The following is a 17,812-nucleotide window of genomic DNA, read 5'->3' as shown; positions in this document are numbered from 1 at the left end:
GAGCAGTAAATCGATGTCCAAGAGAGGTCTCATGAACCCTTCTTCCCCGGCCGAATCCCGGCAACAACAGCACCTTGCGGAGGACTACTCAAAAACCTCCGATCAGACATCGACGACCTCTGCACCTGCTTCCCTTTAATAATTCTACGCCTCCGTTTCCCGCGTCCTACAAAAGCCGAAACATTCTGCAAACAAATGGACGCCACTTTCCCCGGCAACGAAATGAGTTGCATAAACATTCTGACCGGCACAACCACAACAGCAGCCATCCAATCCAGCAAGACAAACGCAAAACTTTGCCGATGATCTGATGCTGATCGTTGCGCTGCAGCTGCCAGCGCAATTGCATCCTGAACTTGTGCGTCGAGTTGATTCATTCGTGTCTCGGTCTGAAATGCCATTAGGGCCGTCTTCTTCTCATATCGTCGTACTGCACGGTTGAGGGCGTCTAGTTCGGGTTGGATACTCTGTCGAACTTCGAGAATGATTTGTGCGAGTATTTCTGGTTTCACCGTCTCGCCTGCAGTTTGCTTCGAGTCTTGCCCTGTTGTCGTCGCAGCTTGATTAGCAACATGCGCCTCTAGATCCTCCAATCGCGCAGAAAGATCCAGAATCTTGTTATGATCAGTTTCTCTATCTTCGTCCTCCTCCTCGGCAGCTGCGGCTACCACGCGCTGTAAATAAATCGTACGACCCTGCACCATCCGCAACAAGTGCGCAAAGGGGCGTATCTCAGCCGCAAGGAGGAAAATAGTCAAATTATAATTCGACACCAGACCTTCCGAAGGACGCGATAGCGCGCCGCGAATACCGTGTAGAAGCCATGCACCGATCAAGGGAAATACGAAGCAGGATATCAGAGCTACGAGTTCGTGGATGTGAAGCTCTTTGATGGCTGTGTGGCTGACCTGTTCGATCTTCTTTCGCTCTGTTTTTTTGTGTTTATCTTCTCTGTCTTCGTCATCATCGTCATCTTCATCTTCCTCCTCGGCTATTGTCCCATCATCATCACTTTGCAAGGGTTCCGGAAGCGGCTGACGAATCTCCTGAGCTGAGCGATACCAATCCCTTCCATATCTTATCAACATCAAATCTAAAGTACTCATGGTAAGGGAGAACGTACCAGGGCAACCTAACGGACCAGTTTAAAAAAACAGCCGCCAAAATCAACAACGTCGCATCCGTCACAAAGGCACTACCATTATCGAAAATCATGCCGCCCACAGCCGGCAACAATGCCAGCGCCAATGGCGCAGATTGCCAATGCGAATCATGATGTGTTTCAATACGAGGATTTACTGCTGCAGCCTTTGCGCGCGGAAAGAGTAAATCATCCGTGGAATCGCGAATAGACTGTCGTGCCTCGGAAACGGTGTCTGAAATTGCGGAGTTGCGTCGATATTTTGATGGGCTGGCTTCGGCAAAGGTAGCTGCTCGTCCGAGGGGCCGTTGGCGCAAGTTCGCTGGGCTAAGGGAGTTGAGGTTTGCGCCGGATTGGAGTGAGGCGTGTTGGTCTGCCATTGTGCTTAGGCTCTGGAGAGTAGCACAGACGTCATGCAACGAATGCGGGGAGAAAGTTCAAAACAAAAAGTGTACGATAGATAAGAGAATGGTCAGGACATGATATACGTAGTATATAGAATTATCCCGGTACTTAATCAAAGCAGGAAAGAGACAACGACAGAACGGTAATGAGGAGCGTTGCAAGAAGAGGAGAACGATGAGGAAGAACAACCTCGGCGATCTTCATCGTCATCATCAATACGCAACTCCATACAACGCTAGCAGAGCCCCGTATTTTCACTGTGGTTCTCTCCACACAACGATCGCCCGATCGTATTGATCGTGGTATCAACAATACATCAATACAATGCTTATACAACGATTATTAAACATAGTATTAACATTATTTAAACTACTATTATATACTCTCATGCTAGACGTCAACTGACCGAAAGTCTACGAAATTCATCACTTTTGTCATCTCTTCATCTTCGTCATGGACTATTTATTTACTTTCCGATTTGCTGCAGCCTGCATCCGCCGCATCGCTTCACGATGAAGATCCTGCATATCCCCCCGGCGCATCCGCTCAGCGATCGAATTATGCAGATTCTCGGACGCTTGTAGACGTTGATGTCTTGCTATTTGCGCTTTTCGCTGCTGTTCCATCAATTCGGTTTGAGCATGGTCAACATCCAATAACGGCTTGTGCTTGGATAAGTCTTCTTGAAGCGATTCCCGCCATGCAGCCATGGTGGATACCTTGGGTTTGCTGAGCTCTCGTGATTCTCGTGACAGTCGAGCGCCAATTAAAGGGGGTATATCGACTGGTGATCTTCGTACATCTGTATCCATACCCAGAATAGGCGAGATAGGCGAGATAGGCGATATGGCTCTTTGCTGCAGTAGGGCACGTCGGTGTGTCAAAGGCATATCGTCCTCTTCAACCATGCTCAATTGACTGTCAGGGCGTGATCGATAGCCTTCCTCTAGCGACTGTCTCGACTTGTTTCGTGGGGCCCAGGCGTCTTGCGTCAATGACACCGACGAAAGGCGTGCCTGGATTAGTCTCTCCCGTTGCGCCATCAAAGAATATGGTTCCCCTTCCGTACCTTGACCATGAGTAGAGTTTCGAGCTGGATTCTGAAGTGAAGATTGCGCTGCCACTGTGCTTAGCAATGGACTCGAAACACTGCGCAGGCCATTTGGTATAATTCTTGCAGGCGAACGATTCGCAATAGGCAGAGTTAGGGTCGATTCTGAGGTAACCACTTCAGGGGAAAATGTAGTTGGTGGTGTCTTCACATTTATCGGCTGCTCGTAGATTGATTGCCTTGGACTGACGACACGAGCTGACTGTCCGGAGATGCTTGATGTTGATCGTTCGGCCGTGTTATATACGACTTCCTCCGGAGGAGGCAATGCACTTGCCTCAATCAAAGGTGGCGGCGAAGCGGTCAGTGCTGTTTGTTTCAGTTGCTCCACGTTCAACGGCGCAGCTACTTCTATTAGTTCCGGCGAGATTGGACGCTCTGTATCCGCGAGATTTTCGAGTGGCTCGGGKACAGGAGCATCCGCATGAGACAAATGTTTCGCCCATTCATTTGTGCGGTAAGACATGACAACGGGGGAGACGTGGCTGGGGATTTTCTTGACAATATCGGATGTGAGATCCTCCTTTTTACCCGAGCTGGATTTTGATTTCGGAATGGACAAAGGAGCAACAAGAATTTCGGCTTTCTCCTCCTTTGTATTGGCTTGTGTGGGCTTTGAAGTAGAATCTGTCATTTGAACCAGAGATGGAGCTTCGAATTTTGAAAGAATACAGGTGGCGCCGTCAACAGTATGTCGACGTTTATCGGTCACTATCCCTAAACCGGTGTCTTCTGTACCATTAGTCGATGCTGTGTCTTTCGTTGATGGAACCTTCTCTGTTTGGTCATCAAGTCGACCTACACTAGACTTGGCGTCCAACGGATTTGTAGCTTCTTCAGTAACAGGCGGGGGTGGATTTATAACAGCTGTTTCTGTTGAGCATGCAGCGTCCTGCAACGTCTTGTCGTTACTTTCGTTGTCTAACCGGTCGGTGTCAGGCAATTCCAAATCGTCAATATCCACGCTTTGGGCATCTCCCAAATCCGAGCCATCCTCACTATCTTCGATTGTCTTATCCGAGTATGTCGAGCTTGCCGGAGGAATAGGAATAAGCATCTCATCCGAGTCTGATTGCAAACGACTCCTTCTCTTGTTTGCGCTCTGCCTTTGTGATAAGCGTCTGAGCAGAGACACGGCTGACAGTCTTTTTGATGTACTGACAGAAGCCGTATCAATATCGTCAATGATAACTTGAATGGAATGTGCATCACCATCGCCAGTAACAGGTCTACTTCCAGGATTTGGGACTCGGAAAGGAAGAGGGGTCACAGGCGGAGGATGTGGCGCCGATAAAACTGCTGTCTCGTCTTGGTTTTTCGCTTTGGGTTCATCATTCGCACAGGTACTATCTGCATCAGGATTTTGTGATGCTTCGACTTTGTCTTGCTCAGCAGTAGCCTCCTTTTCGGCATCATCGCTCTTCTGGTTATCCTCCTGGGCTATACCGTGGTTCTCTGTCATGTCAAGAGGCGTAGCAGGAAGGTCAACCATTTCCACCGAGTTATCAGGGGCTTCCACCAATTCCACTGGCGCTGTTTGGGGTTGAGTCTCTACAGCAGGTGTTTGAGTTGTCGTAGGATTGCCTTTATCGCCATATATTGCTTCCCAACGGACCAAATCGTTCTCTTTCTTCTCCTCGATTGCCCGGCCCAATTCGACCTCAGCTTCATCTTTCTTTCTCCTTTCTTCCGCTAACGCCTCTTCTTGTTTATTTCGTCTCTCCCTGATCAGTTTCCAGAGCTTGAATTGGGATAGTAATCCAAGCAAACAGACAACAACAGTGACTGCCAATTCAACGCGAATACCTCGAGTCACGGGGTAGGTCGATGTACCGAACGGGAAAAGGTTATCATTCAGTCCTAAAAGTATTCAATTAGCCAACCTATCTGATTCAGGCCAATTGTTTTTTTGAGCATACCCCAGATATACAGCCAAAACTCCTTCCATCCTGCTCGACTGAAACAATCGATTCCCAGCACTGCGATGCTGCTACCGGCAAATGCAGTCGAGACTATCAGTCCATAAGGCCTGGTGTAAGAACTGAATGATAGAGCATAAAAAGCGACACAGAAAGCACCAATAAAGGCTCCTCTGGTATCGGAATCGGCCAAAAGCCCTCCCCTTTTCAGCGAAAGGAGCCACATGCTAACGCAGAATCCGCCTAATAAACAGCCAAGACCCTCTGTCAACTCCTTGAAAATGAGAGATAATGCGCCGAAAATAAGGCCGGTCAGAAAAGCAGCAACAAAATATGCTCCTTGTATAGCATTCGAAACCGGAGGACTCATGACGTATTCTATCAGGACCTGATAGTTGATTAGTAGGGCCAAGCACATTAGCAGCGGGTCACTTACAGTAACTGAAAGACTCGAAAGAAAAGCAGTGGATAAAAAGACGTGAAGCCTACTCCGTATGAGCTTATACCCAAAATATCAAGCTAGCGGTTGACTTACCACTGATTCTTGATCCCAATGATATTATACGCCAGCCCTGTTATCATCAAAACCACTCCGGTGATGCCTATTGATGGTGTGATTGTAGGCTGAATAGGTAGGGCATTGACATCCAAGGTTCCTGAATTGGTTAGAATGGGTTGCTTTTTTTGTCGAGCTATGGGGTTTCACTGACCATTGACTGTGTTCGGTAGCGTGGGCTCCAATGTTGGCTGAGGATTCGATATATCAGTATGGATATCTATCATTGTCGTCGACGCCGTCACAGAAACATTTGGCGAATCTGTATCTGAAGGGCCTGTTGCTGTTGAAATAGAACCGGTTGTTTGCTTCGTGGGCTGTGCATTTTGTAGGCTTGATGTAGTGAGAACATCTTGCCTGCGGTGAACAGCGGCGTCTGCAGCAATGCCGAAGAGGACGCAAAGACAGATGCTCAAAACACGATGACAATGCATGGTGCAAGATGCAACCGGGCAGTGTAAAGGCGGATGGAACGCGTCTAGGTTGTTGATAGGAGACTCCTAAACTTATCCTTGACGTAGAATACACGAAGAAGTAGACGGTAGCCCATAAATGGCACGTTCACTGAAGCGATGGCCCAGGGTAAGGGGAGGTCTTTCAATGCGTAACGTACAGACTCAAAAGAAATTTAGACAAGGGACGAAATTGACCGACACAAGATTTGTGCATTGTACTAGTATAGGCACATGATACTAGGTCAATATGCCCTGCACGACATCAGAGTCCAGCCCAGCCATGGGCTTTGCTCGGTAACTTATCATTGATTAGTCCCAGAGATCATTCGACCAGGAGGGGCACTGCTTGGACAAATGTATCCAATCTCAAGCAAGGGGAGAAAGCGTCCAAATACATGACGTGTAGGACCGGGGTAAAACCACCCATCAGCGCTCGATATTTGTCAGGTCTGGCAAATAGCAAATCGGCTCTTCTGGAAAAGGAGCATGGTACGTCGCGGCGGAGTGTTTAGATGGGAATACTGTAGCACCGATCGAATGATGCAGCGAGAATTGCATGATTGCGTGTTCGTGATAGGTAGTACGCCGTGTGTTCGGGCAAGGGATTTGCTGCATCGATAATGTGATCAGTCCCAAATGAAATGAACTAATCGAGCAGCCCAGCCAATTCAGCACCGCCAAGAGCCACAGCAGCAAACTTGAGGCGCCATTTCACAATGKCCAATGCTCTCGGAGAGTACTCTGGAGAGCCAAGGCTTTAATGAAGGTCAATCTCTGCCAATAAGATACATGTCACATCGCAAGTCAGATTATGATTACCTCTCCTGGGGCTCTCTAAAGGTCAGACTATTGGACATGCGGATCGATGTCTGGAATGATACGATATGAAGAGAATTGGGTAGTAAAAGAAAGAGATGAGGTTGAGGGGAGCTTGAGACAAGAGCCGTTCCTGACTAGTGGCTTGGGGCCTGAGCATCTCCCCAGCTTGACAAACAAGCGATTGGTCCCTGATCTACTTGTAAATGAATTGAATGATAGTTGACAATCTACTTCTGTCCTGCACAGTTCGTCCGGATTGAGTGAGGCTGATTAATCCATGTAACAAACTCGTTCCACGGGTTCTTTGCACCGAAATCAGGTCGACAGTCAAGAAGATCGGATCAAATAGTCTCGATATGGCCCTCGGGTTAGAGTCCTAGTCCACTGACCGCAATGTTGATATCATACCTATTCTGTAGGCTCTATATAGTCAGCTTCGAGCGATCAATCTACCTGAAGGACTCAAGATGCTCTTCGCAGCGCATGTGCGCTGTCAGTTGGCGGTGTATTGGACGGCAATTGATCTCCATTCTCAGCTCTGAACTGTCGTTATCAGTCGAATGTACTGCAATGCACAGCCGTCATCCTGATTAATCGATCATGGCAGCAAGGGTGAGTGGGCGACACTCACGAAAAGGAGATGGAAGGAGAGGACCAAGGCGGCGTGATAAAAAGCAAGAGAGCCAATCACATCACGTGATGCGCCGACCGATCGCGTGTCGACGCGGTCAGCTAACTCCGCCCGAAACGGCAAGATGGCATTACCTCCTTAAAATCGTCACCGCATTAGTGCTCAATGCATCAAGAGTTTGCGATCCATCAGCCAGACAGCCCACCAACAAGAACTCCGAATCAGACAAATACTTGTCCACCAACAGTCCACAAGTGCCTCTCATAACACAATGCAGGCCATCCGATCCTCTCTCCGCACCCGCGCAGCCGTCGCAGCTGCTCGTTCCTTCAGCACATCGCCCACCCACTCCGTCGCACGCCTCATTGTCACCGGTCGTTTAGCTGCCGAGCCTGAGATCCAGGCCACATCCACCGGTCAAGATGTCGTCAAGTACGTCGTCGGAACCTCATATGGACCCAAGGACAACCGTCAAACAAGCTGGTTCCGTATTGCGAGCTTCCAGCCCGAGGGTCCCAGTCGCGACCATCTCTTGAGTCTTCAGAAGGGGTGCGTGCTACCTCTTTCAGCTGATGCATAAATTCTCAAATGCTAATCAGTGGTGTTCTCGATATACAGAACCCTAGTCTACGTCGAAGGTGATGCCAGCGTGCGTGTCTACGAAGACGCCGAGGGCAAGAAACAATCCAGCTTGAACATTGTGCAACGTTCGTCTATCCCCTGTTCTCGATTTCTTGGTAGCAAACACATAGCTGACTTGTTCATATACAGGAACACTCGAAGTCCTCAAGCGTCCCCAAACTGGCAACGAGGCCGGCAGCGAGGGAACTCAGTAAAGTGATTGTTACGATATATGGCCAACATTGTCAAATCTCACCTCGCGAACATTTTGTGGGGAAAGTAATTTTTGAGACACAGCTTCTATCTATGTGTCATTCATACCAACATTTGTTTTTTTATGTACGAAGTAGTTGATTAAGACGATGATGTGTGTTATAGTTATACCCTTTGAAAACTTTTTGGTGTATTTTGGATGATAGACAGTCTATGGTGGTTTGGTGATATATATGACCATTCTCTTCTTTTTATCTCTTTGTTACCTGCTAGAATCGCTGTATGATGACGGATGTTAGTATGTTCAATGTGAATCTTAAATCCTGATGTTAACCCCGTTTAATTGACTATAGCAAAGATAACTACTGTCGTATCGTAGATACATGTGTTTGAAAGCGATGATAAAATGAAAAATGCATCTACATTGTCGTAGACGATTCTTGAGAAATGAAAAAGTGTGGTGTGAGACGAGAAGCGCAATTCTAAACATTACAGTCATTTCTCGTATACATCCTGCCATCGAGAACACACTCTCGAGCAAGTGATTTCATCTCAATGTCTGTACCTTGATACTGTCTTTCAAATCCGTCTGACATGAGAGTATTCGTATGCAACGAGCTGAGAGATGTGTTAATGGTTCCTTTGCTTCTATACCACAGTCAGTAACGTTCGATATACACCACCCAAACAATTGCAGATACATACGCTCGTCTCGACCCCAACCAACAGGAACTCTTTGACCGCAACGAGTCATACCAATTATTACCCTTGTTGTTCTCGCCGGACGATGAGGAAGACACAGATGTAGACTTCCAGCTCGAGAACGACATCGAGAACCCCTTGAGACCAACAACATTAAAGAAGTTGTTGTACATGTTCGCCGCATCTTGTCCCAATCCGAAAAAGATAAAGATGAGCACACTGAAAGCGGGTGAAAGCCAACGATCGAATTTCAGTCTTCCATTGGTTGGCACTTTTGTGATGTGCGAAAGGTTCAGTCCATGTGTTGCCTTCCAGGAGTAAGGGTGGGCGGGCGATAGAGTTTGGATGTTGGTATAAAAGATGTATACTTGCAGGGGCAAGATAAACAGGATCATGAGCAAGGAAAGTCCGAAGAGACGGATGAAGCGTTGTTTGGTTAGGTTGCTTCGAGATGCACCCAGTATCGCGGAGAATTCGGAAGTGTATTTGATAAGGCGGACGATGATGAGAACTGTGAGAGCACGATTAGCTCTTTCAAGAATCAGAAAGCAATATTGAAGGTAATAACTAACTGCAATACCCAGCTGCAGCCATGCAGATGATAAGAGGCCACGCCAAAAACACATAGCTGGGCCAGCTCTCGTCCATAGTAGGATTGCAACCAGCGACAGCAAAGATGTAGTATCGAGTTCCTTGAACGATGAAATGTACTGCCATAGCAAGGACCGGCAACCCGATGCAGAAGAATACATCGATAGCTTTATTACGCAACCTTTCACCTCGAGTCGGGATCAGAGCAGACTTGTTTACGTCCATGACAAGAGCAAGACTGCGAAATATACACAGCAAAGCACCCGGCATACCGACTTCAGTTGCAAGGCTGAGTTTGACTTGGATATCACAGTAGACTGCGCCGTCCCACCAGGAGTTGACGTCATCCGTAGGCCAGATCAGAGCATTGGGGATGTTGACGAGGTCGCCGTACATGACATAGACGACGAGGAAAGCAGCACCCCAGTTGCGGTTTGATGCGTGCCATATCATCGGTGGAATACACAATACCAGGCTCAGAAGTGACAACGCTGGAGCAAGGATTGCTTGCGCAGATCTATGGTAGGATTCCATGATCTCAACGTTGTAGGGTGTTGTTGCTACTTGCTCGTGAGAAGACGAAGCCTTGAGATGATACGTTGATGGTGCCAGCCCAAATCACAAGAATTTTCAGTGGATTTTATTGCATGTAGCACAATCTTAAGGATTATCCCAGGATGAAGAAAGAGAAGATGTCCTCTCTTCTCGTGGAAACTGAGCGGCAACCCAGAAACAGCTTGAATAACACAGCAGCATTATATTGCATAATGATCTGTCAATTCTGCACGAATAACTATTTGGCTCAAAAGATGCGAATATAACCATCCTTCATCAATTAATGTTTGCTGAAGATCGTTGATTTGGCAGGCCGGTAAGCATCAGAACCAACGGATGTGTGTGACTTACCCTTTTTGGGTATCAATAGGGCTTCTATGTGGGGACTCAAAGATGAGGACAACCAGCCTGAAGATTTGTCTGATGCTTGTTCGTATCTAGAGCCAATAGACTCGCGTAATTGAGTGGCATTAATTCAAAAAATTTCGGACGAGGTGAAATGGTTCGCTATAATTCACATTCTAGACTCTTATTTCCAAGCCTCAATATCCTTGCTTGTTTGTCATACGAGAAGCTTCGACGGACGGTCACACTTTCAGATACTTGCACAAAGGTCAATGAACCTTCTCTTTAGAACTGTCCTCAATAATCTTCCTTCACATCATCTATATGCTGCATTAGAATGACAAAAAATTGCTTTTGATTTACCTGCCCCGCGAGAGTCCCAGTACGACTGCTCAATAGCCTTGTTGGTTACACCTTTTCGTCGTCCGCCGAGCTTCAATAAGCCATAGATAAAGAAAATGCGCTCTTTTCATGATGTTGCCCCGATTATTCAATCGAAATTTTTTCATAAGAGCAGCTTGTTGGTTGTTCTGATTGGAGAGGTGTGTCGAGTTAGGGCTACTGGATACTTCTTTCTGCCTGACTTGTAAGGCATCAAAAGCCGACTGGCCTATTCCATATATGGATTAGTGGAAGTAGAAATGCGCTAACCCCCGAAAGACTAGCGCACTGATAGCTTCCTTATCTGCTATGAATTTTTTTTGGCTTCATCGCCCGCACGTCTCAAACGACTGTTTGTTACATCGAAGGAAGAAACCCGTTCTCACCTTCGGAGTTCTCACAATAATGGCGCCAATTAAGCGCAAGGGGACTACCGGAGACGATTCCGCCACAAAAAATCAGAAGCGTGCTCGAGTCAGTTCGGACGCCGCCAAAGCAGAACAGAAATCGAAGCCAGTCAAGGATGCCTCAAAAGAGACAACCACCCGAAAACCAGATACAGCGGTCTCCGTCCTTCGCGATGAAGAGTCATCGTTCCCTCGTGGAGGTGGAAGTGTTCTGACTCCACTTGAGCGCAAGCAAATTCAGATTCAAGCCACTAGAGATGTTCTTTTCGAGCAGAAGCGATCTGGTAAACCGGTCGGAGGATTCGACGATGATACTTCAGACGCCGACGTCGATATGCAAGACGAAGGCGAAAAACCGGCTTCTACTAAGAAATCCCGAAAGTCAAAGAACAAAAAGTCTCGAGACACTGAACAGAAGGCCAAGGAAGGAGTCCGAGTTGAAGGTCTCAGCTTCAAGGTGTGTTTCAATGGTGTCGATGGTTCTCTAAACAGCACTGACATTTCTTCTTGTTCAGCGTTTAACTATAGGAACCATGGTCCTCGGTCAAGTTACTAGCATCAACTCCCATGACATCGGCTTAGCACTCCCCAACAATCTGACAGGCTATGTTCCTCTGACTGCGATCTCGGAAGCATTCGACAAGAAGATTGAAAAGGTTCTGAATGCGGAGGATGAAGATGAGGACTCAGACTCAGAAGAAGACTCTCTCGACCCATCGGATTATTTCTACATTGGACAATATCTGCGCGCCTACGTCACATCGACTGGCAGTAGCTCCACAGACGCTGGTGCTGCCAAAAATAAAAAGAAAATTGAGCTCACACTTGACCCGAGGCAAACCAACTCAGGTTTGGCAGAGTCCGACCTCGTCGAAGGTGCCATGGTTCAAGCTTCTGTCGCCAGTGTAGAAGACCACGGTTGTGTCATGGATATCGGCTTCGGAAAGAAAATGAAGGGCTTCATGGCCTCAACGGATGACTTGAATATCAAAGAAGGTGCCGTGCTTCTCTGTGTTGTTACCGGCGTCAATGCTAGCCGAACAATCTTCCAGCTTTCATCCAAACTACAGACCGCAGCATCGCCCAAGACTGTTCTCAAACTCGCACCAACAATTCAAGCTTATCTTCCTGGAACTACTGCTGAGGTGCTTCTGACATCAGTCACAGAGACAGGATTGGTTGGAAAGATCATGGGTCTACTAGATGTCACAATTGACTTTGTTCATTCAGGAGCGAATTCTGGGTCTGTTAATCTTACCGACAAGTATCAACTTGGTGCAAAGATCAAGGCCAGAATAACATGCACTTTTCCTGCGGCCGAACCATTCAAAGTTGGCGCCTCTATACTGGAGAACGTATTAGACTGGGAGCGTACACCATCTACCCAGAAGAACTCCTCGCCCTCGATTGGAACCATTCTGGACGTCAAAGTCACTACAGTCGAGCCTGGTCTAGGTCTTTACGTAGCGTTCGGCTCTCTCAAGCATCTTGGATTCGTTCACATTTCCAGGGTTACTGATGGGAATGTGGAGACAATATCACCAGAACAGGGCCCATTCAAGACTGGCAGCAAACACAAAGCACGGATCATTGGTCACAACTCTGTGGATAATCTATACTTGCTGTCTTTCGAGAAGAAAGTGATTGAGCAGCCTTATATTCGACTTGAAGATGTTCCCCTGGGTGAAGTCGTCAAAGGAAAGATTGAGAAGTTGCTCATCGGCCCAGAAGGAATTGACGGCCTCATCTTGTCAATCGCAGATGGTATTTCTGGCTTAGTGCCATCAATGCATTTTGCTGATACAGTTTTGCAACACCCCGAGAAAAAGTTCCGCGAAGGCTTGACTGTATCTGCCCGAGTACTATCGGTCAACCTCGAAAAGCGACAGATGCGTCTCACGTTGAAGAAGAGTCTGCTCAATAGCGACTCTGCCATCTGGAAGGACTACAACGACATAGTTCCTGGTAAACAATCCCCTGGAACACTGATTAATATTCAACCAAATGGCGCAACTGTTCAATTCTACGGAACTGTCAGGGCTTTCCTGCCAGTCTCTGAAATGAGTGAGGCATATATAAAAGACCCATCTCAACACTTCAGAAGGGGCCAAGTCGTCAACGTTCACGCAATTAGTGTAGATACCGCTGCGGAAAAACTCGTTGTTTCTTGCAAAGATCCTTCAACATCTTCTGAGGCTTACAGAGAGGCTTTTGGTGAAATTCGTCCAGGAGTTCTAGTCACCGGTACCGTCTTCGAGAAATCAAGCGACGACTTACTCTTGAAACTTGATAAATATGGCGTGACAGCCCGACTTAACGCTGTTCACCTGGTTGATGGTGACGCTGCGAAAGTTGCATCCGCTTTTGCCAAGGTCCGAGTCGGTCAGAAGCTGTCAGATCTGTTGGTTCTAGAAGCTAAAAGAGTTCACCGGTTGATCAAAGTCACACACAAATCAAGTCTCAGGAAGGCACTCAAAAAGAATAGTCTTCCAGCGACGTTCGAAGAACTCGAGGTAGGCACAGAAGTAACCGGTTTCGTGAGAGGTACAACATCCCACGGAATCTTCGTGGAGTTCCTTGGTGGACTCAATGGTCTTTTACCTAGACGTCTTGTCGACGACGAACACGCCAACAAGCCTGATTTTGGTTTATATCCATCTCAATCGTTGACTGCAATTGTTCATCAGATCGACGAGGACAACCAACGCTTCACGTTAACCATGCGCCCGTTAGAGTTGCCTACAGCTAGCCGAAAAGAACAGTCGAAAGAAAAACCTCTTCCTGACGATGAAAATCTAGGCAACCCAGTCGACCAAAGCATTCACACAGCCGCCGATCTCACGGTCGGAAAAGTCACGAAAGCTAGGATCGCATCCGTCAAGGATACACAAATCAATGTTGTACTAGCGGATAATCTTCAAGGGCGTATTGACGTCTCGGAGGTTTTCGACAAATGGGACGACATCAAGGATCGCAAGCAGCCTTTACAAAAATTTCGCGTCAAGGAGGTCCTTCCTGTTCGTATTCTCGGATTGCACGACGCCCGCAGCCATAGATTCCTGCCAATCAGCCACCGAACCAGCAAGCACCCTGTATATGAGTTGTCAGCAAAGCCTAGCTTCATCACTGCAGCTGAACCCAAGCCACTGACTCTCGAGCAAGTCAAAGTTGGCTCATCCATGATCGGTTTTGTCAACAATATTGCCGACGACTATCTTTGGGTCAGCATCTCACCCAATGTTCGTGGCCGAGTGCGAGCTATTGATCTCAGTGACGATCTTTCCACCTTGGCTGATCTGGGAAGCAACTACCCGGTCGGATCTGCTTTGAAAGTGCGTGTCACAGGTGTCGATCTGGATAAGGGTCACTTGGATCTTTCCGTCAAGTCGGGGTCTGCCCGAGAGCTTTCGTTTGACAAGCTTTCGAAGGGCATGATTCTTCCTGGAAGAGTCACAAAGGTTACCGATAAACAGATCATCATGCAGCTTAGCGACACCCTGGTCGGAGCCGTCAACCTTACAGACATGGCTGATGATTATTCTAAAATCGATACAAGTATCTACAAGAAAAACGAAATCCTTCGTGCTTGCATCGTCGACATTGAAAAATCGAATAAGAAGATATTTTTGTCACTGCGTCCGTCCAAGATTTTGAGCTCAACATTGCCTGTGCGGGATCGGGAGATTACGTCCATGGACCAGCTGAAGCCCAACGACGTCGTCAGGGGTTTCGTGCGCCGCGTTGCAGACAATGGCCTCTTTGTGACTTTGGGCCATAATGTTTCGGCATACGTCCGTATCTCCGACTTGTCTGATTCTTTCCTGAAGGAGTGGAAGGATGAATTTCAGACAGACCAGCTGGTCAAGGGTAAGGTCGTCCTAGTTGATCTAGAGAACAAGAGGTTGCAGTTGAGTTTGAAAGAATCTGTCTTAGATCCAAACTACAAGACGCCAATAACTATTCGTGACCTGAAAGTTGGTCAAATTGTCACAGGAAAAGTGAGAAAAGTAGAGGATTTCGGTGCATTCATTGTAATCGATGGCTCTGCTAATGTTAGCGGTCTCTGCCACCGTAGCCAAATGGCTGAGCAGACTGTGGAGGACGCTAGAAAATTATTCGAGGCTGGGGATATCGTGAAGGCCAAGATTTTGAAGATTGATTCAAATCAAGAAAAGATATCTTTCGGTCTCAAGGCATCCTACTTTGGGGATGAAGAAGGCTCGGATAGTGAAGATGATGAAGATCTCTCAATGGACGAGGCTGGAGGCGTTGAGCTTGACAGTGATGATGACAGCGCTGAAGATATGTCTATGGGTGGTGTTAATATCGAAGACGGCAGTGAAGATGAATCCAAATCAAGTGACGACGACGACGACGACGACGACGACGATGAAATTGCATTAGCAACAATTAAACGAACACAGAGCGACAAGGGAGGACTTGATGTCGGCGGCTTCGATTGGACAGGCGATGCCGAACACTCAAGCACATCGAAAATCGCTGATCGTCGAGCCGCTGGCGAAGATGCCTCTGGCAAGAAGAAACGCATCCGCAAGCCAGAGATCCAAGTTGACCAAACTGGTGATCTTGACGCTCGCGGTCCGCAATCTGTAGCTGATTATGAACGACTCTTGCTCGGTGAGCCTGACTCTTCACTGTTGTGGCTTCAATACATGGCATTCCAACTGGAACTCGGCGAGGTGGACAAAGCAAGAGGAATCGGTCAACGTGCCATTCGTTCAATCAGTATAGGTCAAGATACAGAGAAGCTCAACATTTGGGTGGCATTGCTCAATCTTGAAAACACATATGGCACGGAGGACAGCCTCGAAGAAGTTTTTAAGAACGCTTGCCAATATAACGATACACAAGAGATCTACGAGCGCTTGATCAGCATTTACATTCAGTCCGGAAAGAACGAGGTATGTTATTTGACTTTCAAATTTCATTTTGGCGGTAACTAATCAACTTTTTGTAGAAAGCCGATGAGCTGTTCCAAAMTGCGCTAAAGAAGAAAGTCTATTCTGGACAAAAGTTCTTCATCAACTACGCAACCTTCCTCTTCGATACTTTGGCAAGCCCCGAGCGTGGCCGTGACCTTCTTCCACGAGCCATGCAGTCCTTACCCTCCAATACCCATATCGACACCACCTGCAAGTTCATCCAACTCGAGTTCCGATCGCCGAACGGTGACGTCGAGCGCGGCCGTACTCTTTTCGAAGGTCTTCTTTCCTCATTTCCCAAGCGTACCGACCTGTGGAACATCTTGCTTGATCTAGAAATCAAACAAGGCGACGCCGACCAAGTCCGAAGTGTCTTCCAGCGTGTTCTGGGTATCAGCGCTATCCCCAAGACACAGTCCAAGAAGAAGGGCGCCATTCCTCTGCCCGCCTCAACAGAAACTCAGAAGAAGCTGAAGCCTAAGAAAGCCCGTTTCTTCTTCAAGAAGTGGCTCGATTTCGAGGAGAAACTCGCCGCCACTGATGATGGCAATGAGAAGATGGTAGAGGAGGTCAAGGCTAGAGCAGCTGATTATGTGAACTCATTGCAGGAGTAGATTCCCTTATAATGAAAAGTGTTTTATGCGTTTTTTGACTGTTACATATATCTCAGATCATTTTGGCGTTTTAAATGGATGTACATATCATTGAAAGCATTTGTGAAGATCATGTGTCATCTACGTGGACTGTGGAAAAATAATAGTGTGCTCTATATACAGACATCATCCTCTTCACAGGTATGATTTACTGCCCCCTCTTTGCAGCCATCAATCGCCTATACTCCTCAACGATACTCTTCCGCTCTTCAGCAAGCTCCTCTCTCCTCCTCAAACTTCCCGCCGCAGTGGGAATATTAGCAACATCGACTTCAGCACCACCAACACCTCGTCGCACCCTAAAGATCTCACGCGGTTTAGCCAACGACTCTGGCGGCGCTTGCACGACCTCTAGCGGGTTGAGGGGTTTCGCTGCTCTTTCACGCGTGTTGAGTTTCGCCCAAGGGTCGTCATCGTCATCCTCAACATCGTCCACGTCGTCATCATCGTCTACCTTCTTCTTCCCCTTCTTTTTCTTCTTCAGCTGGGCCTTCTTCTTCTTAACAACAACTCCAGCTTCAGCCTGCGCCTCCCTCCACATTTCTTCGATTTCCTCATTCTCAGCCTCCCTCAGTTCCCTCTCTTCAGCTTCCTTGGCGCTAATTCGAGCTTCTTCTTCTCTCCATCCCTGCTGCAGTTTGCGCAGATGTTTCTCATGTTTCGTCATACGCTCTTCGCGAATTTTGGGGAGGTTTTCAGATTGGCCTGTTCGTTGAGATTTTTTCATTGCAGATAGAGGCATTGCCTGATCGACTCGAGCCGCAAAATCGGATAATTTCTCTCCGGGGAGAATTTTGAGGGCTGGTGCATCTTCTAACGGTTTGGATGCCGTCGGTTTGGATTTAGACTCAGTAGCCCCATCCTTGTCTTCACCGCGCTTCCGCTTCTTATTTGGCTTTTTGTCATTACCGTCATCTAGACCCGAGGGTGTCTTGCCGACTTGTTGGAAGCGCATCAGGCGCGCAAAGGCGCGCGGTGTGTCGTCCGCCCATTTTTTCGTGCCTTTTGACTGCTTCTCGTGCTTTTTGGTATCGGTTTTCTTTGAAGGTTTGGGGGACTGTTTGGTTTTATGGACTGGCAGTGGTTTTGCTATGGTGGTGGGCGGGAGGTCGTAGGTCCTGTAAGAACAGTAGGAGTTAGCAGACTTGAAATATAGATTCAGTAATTTGAATTTAGCTCAGACTTACGCCTCATCTTTTTGACGTCTTTTGTGTTTGTGAGGCATCTTGAATACGCAGGTATCGTGTTCGCGGTCAAAAGGTGAGGTGCTGTCTTTGGGAGAAAATTCTATGTTGCTCTCTTATCGCGATAAGGCCGGACTGTTCCTAACTGCTTATCGTTCCGATAACAACCTGGGCTTGGTT

The 17,812-nt window shown here is 47.5% G+C and overlaps 6 protein-coding genes across 6 annotated transcripts; 2 read left to right on the top strand and 4 right to left on the bottom strand.

Annotated features, from left to right (window-relative positions):
* Positions 1–29: 29 nt before the first annotated feature.
* On the bottom strand, positions 30–1,521 carry BHQ10_006793 (uncharacterized protein; the record flags this gene model as incomplete). The annotated part of the gene is made up of 2 exons (XM_040879418.1): positions 30–1,068; positions 1,124–1,521. 2 exons carry the CDS (start codon positions 1,519–1,521, stop codon positions 30–32), a joined length of 1,437 nt encoding a protein of 478 aa, XP_040735297.1.
* Positions 1,522–2,004: 483 nt separating this feature from the next.
* Positions 2,005–5,566, bottom strand: BHQ10_006792 (uncharacterized protein; the record flags this gene model as incomplete). The annotated part of the gene is made up of 6 exons (XM_040879417.1): positions 2,005–3,759; positions 3,820–4,517; positions 4,577–4,964; positions 5,013–5,061; positions 5,112–5,232; positions 5,287–5,566. 6 exons carry the CDS (start codon positions 5,564–5,566, stop codon positions 2,005–2,007), a joined length of 3,291 nt encoding a protein of 1,096 aa, XP_040735296.1.
* Positions 5,567–7,308: 1,742 nt separating this feature from the next.
* BHQ10_006791 (uncharacterized protein) lies at positions 7,309–7,873 on the top strand (the record flags this gene model as incomplete). Its single annotated transcript, XM_040879416.1, has 3 exons — positions 7,309–7,586; positions 7,656–7,744; positions 7,809–7,873. The coding sequence occupies 3 exons, from the start codon at positions 7,309–7,311 to the stop codon at positions 7,871–7,873; spliced, it is 432 nt and encodes a 143-aa protein (XP_040735295.1).
* Positions 7,874–8,530: 657 nt separating this feature from the next.
* On the bottom strand, positions 8,531–9,698 carry BHQ10_006790 (uncharacterized protein; the record flags this gene model as incomplete). Its single annotated transcript, XM_040879415.1, has 2 exons — positions 8,531–9,084; positions 9,146–9,698. 2 exons carry the CDS (start codon positions 9,696–9,698, stop codon positions 8,531–8,533), a joined length of 1,107 nt encoding a protein of 368 aa, XP_040735294.1.
* A 1,152-nt stretch (positions 9,699–10,850) lies between these two features.
* BHQ10_006789 (uncharacterized protein) lies at positions 10,851–16,409 on the top strand (the record flags this gene model as incomplete). The annotated part of the gene is made up of 3 exons (XM_040879413.1): positions 10,851–11,309; positions 11,368–15,774; positions 15,831–16,409. 3 exons carry the CDS (start codon positions 10,851–10,853, stop codon positions 16,407–16,409), a joined length of 5,445 nt encoding a protein of 1,814 aa, XP_040735293.1.
* Positions 16,410–16,596: 187 nt separating this feature from the next.
* On the bottom strand, positions 16,597–17,673 carry BHQ10_006788 (uncharacterized protein; the record flags this gene model as incomplete). The annotated part of the gene is made up of 2 exons (XM_040879412.1): positions 16,597–17,566; positions 17,636–17,673. 2 exons carry the CDS (start codon positions 17,671–17,673, stop codon positions 16,597–16,599), a joined length of 1,008 nt encoding a protein of 335 aa, XP_040735292.1.
* Positions 17,674–17,812: the final 139 nt, after the last annotated feature.

The sequence above is a fragment of the Talaromyces amestolkiae genome, assembly GCF_001896365.1.
Source record: "Talaromyces amestolkiae strain CIB chromosome Unknown scaffold13.1, whole genome shotgun sequence".
Classification (NCBI taxonomy): domain Eukaryota; kingdom Fungi; phylum Ascomycota; class Eurotiomycetes; order Eurotiales; family Trichocomaceae; genus Talaromyces; species Talaromyces amestolkiae.
Note: the sequence above shows the minus strand (reverse complement) of the source record. Positions and strands in the feature narration are given on the sequence as shown.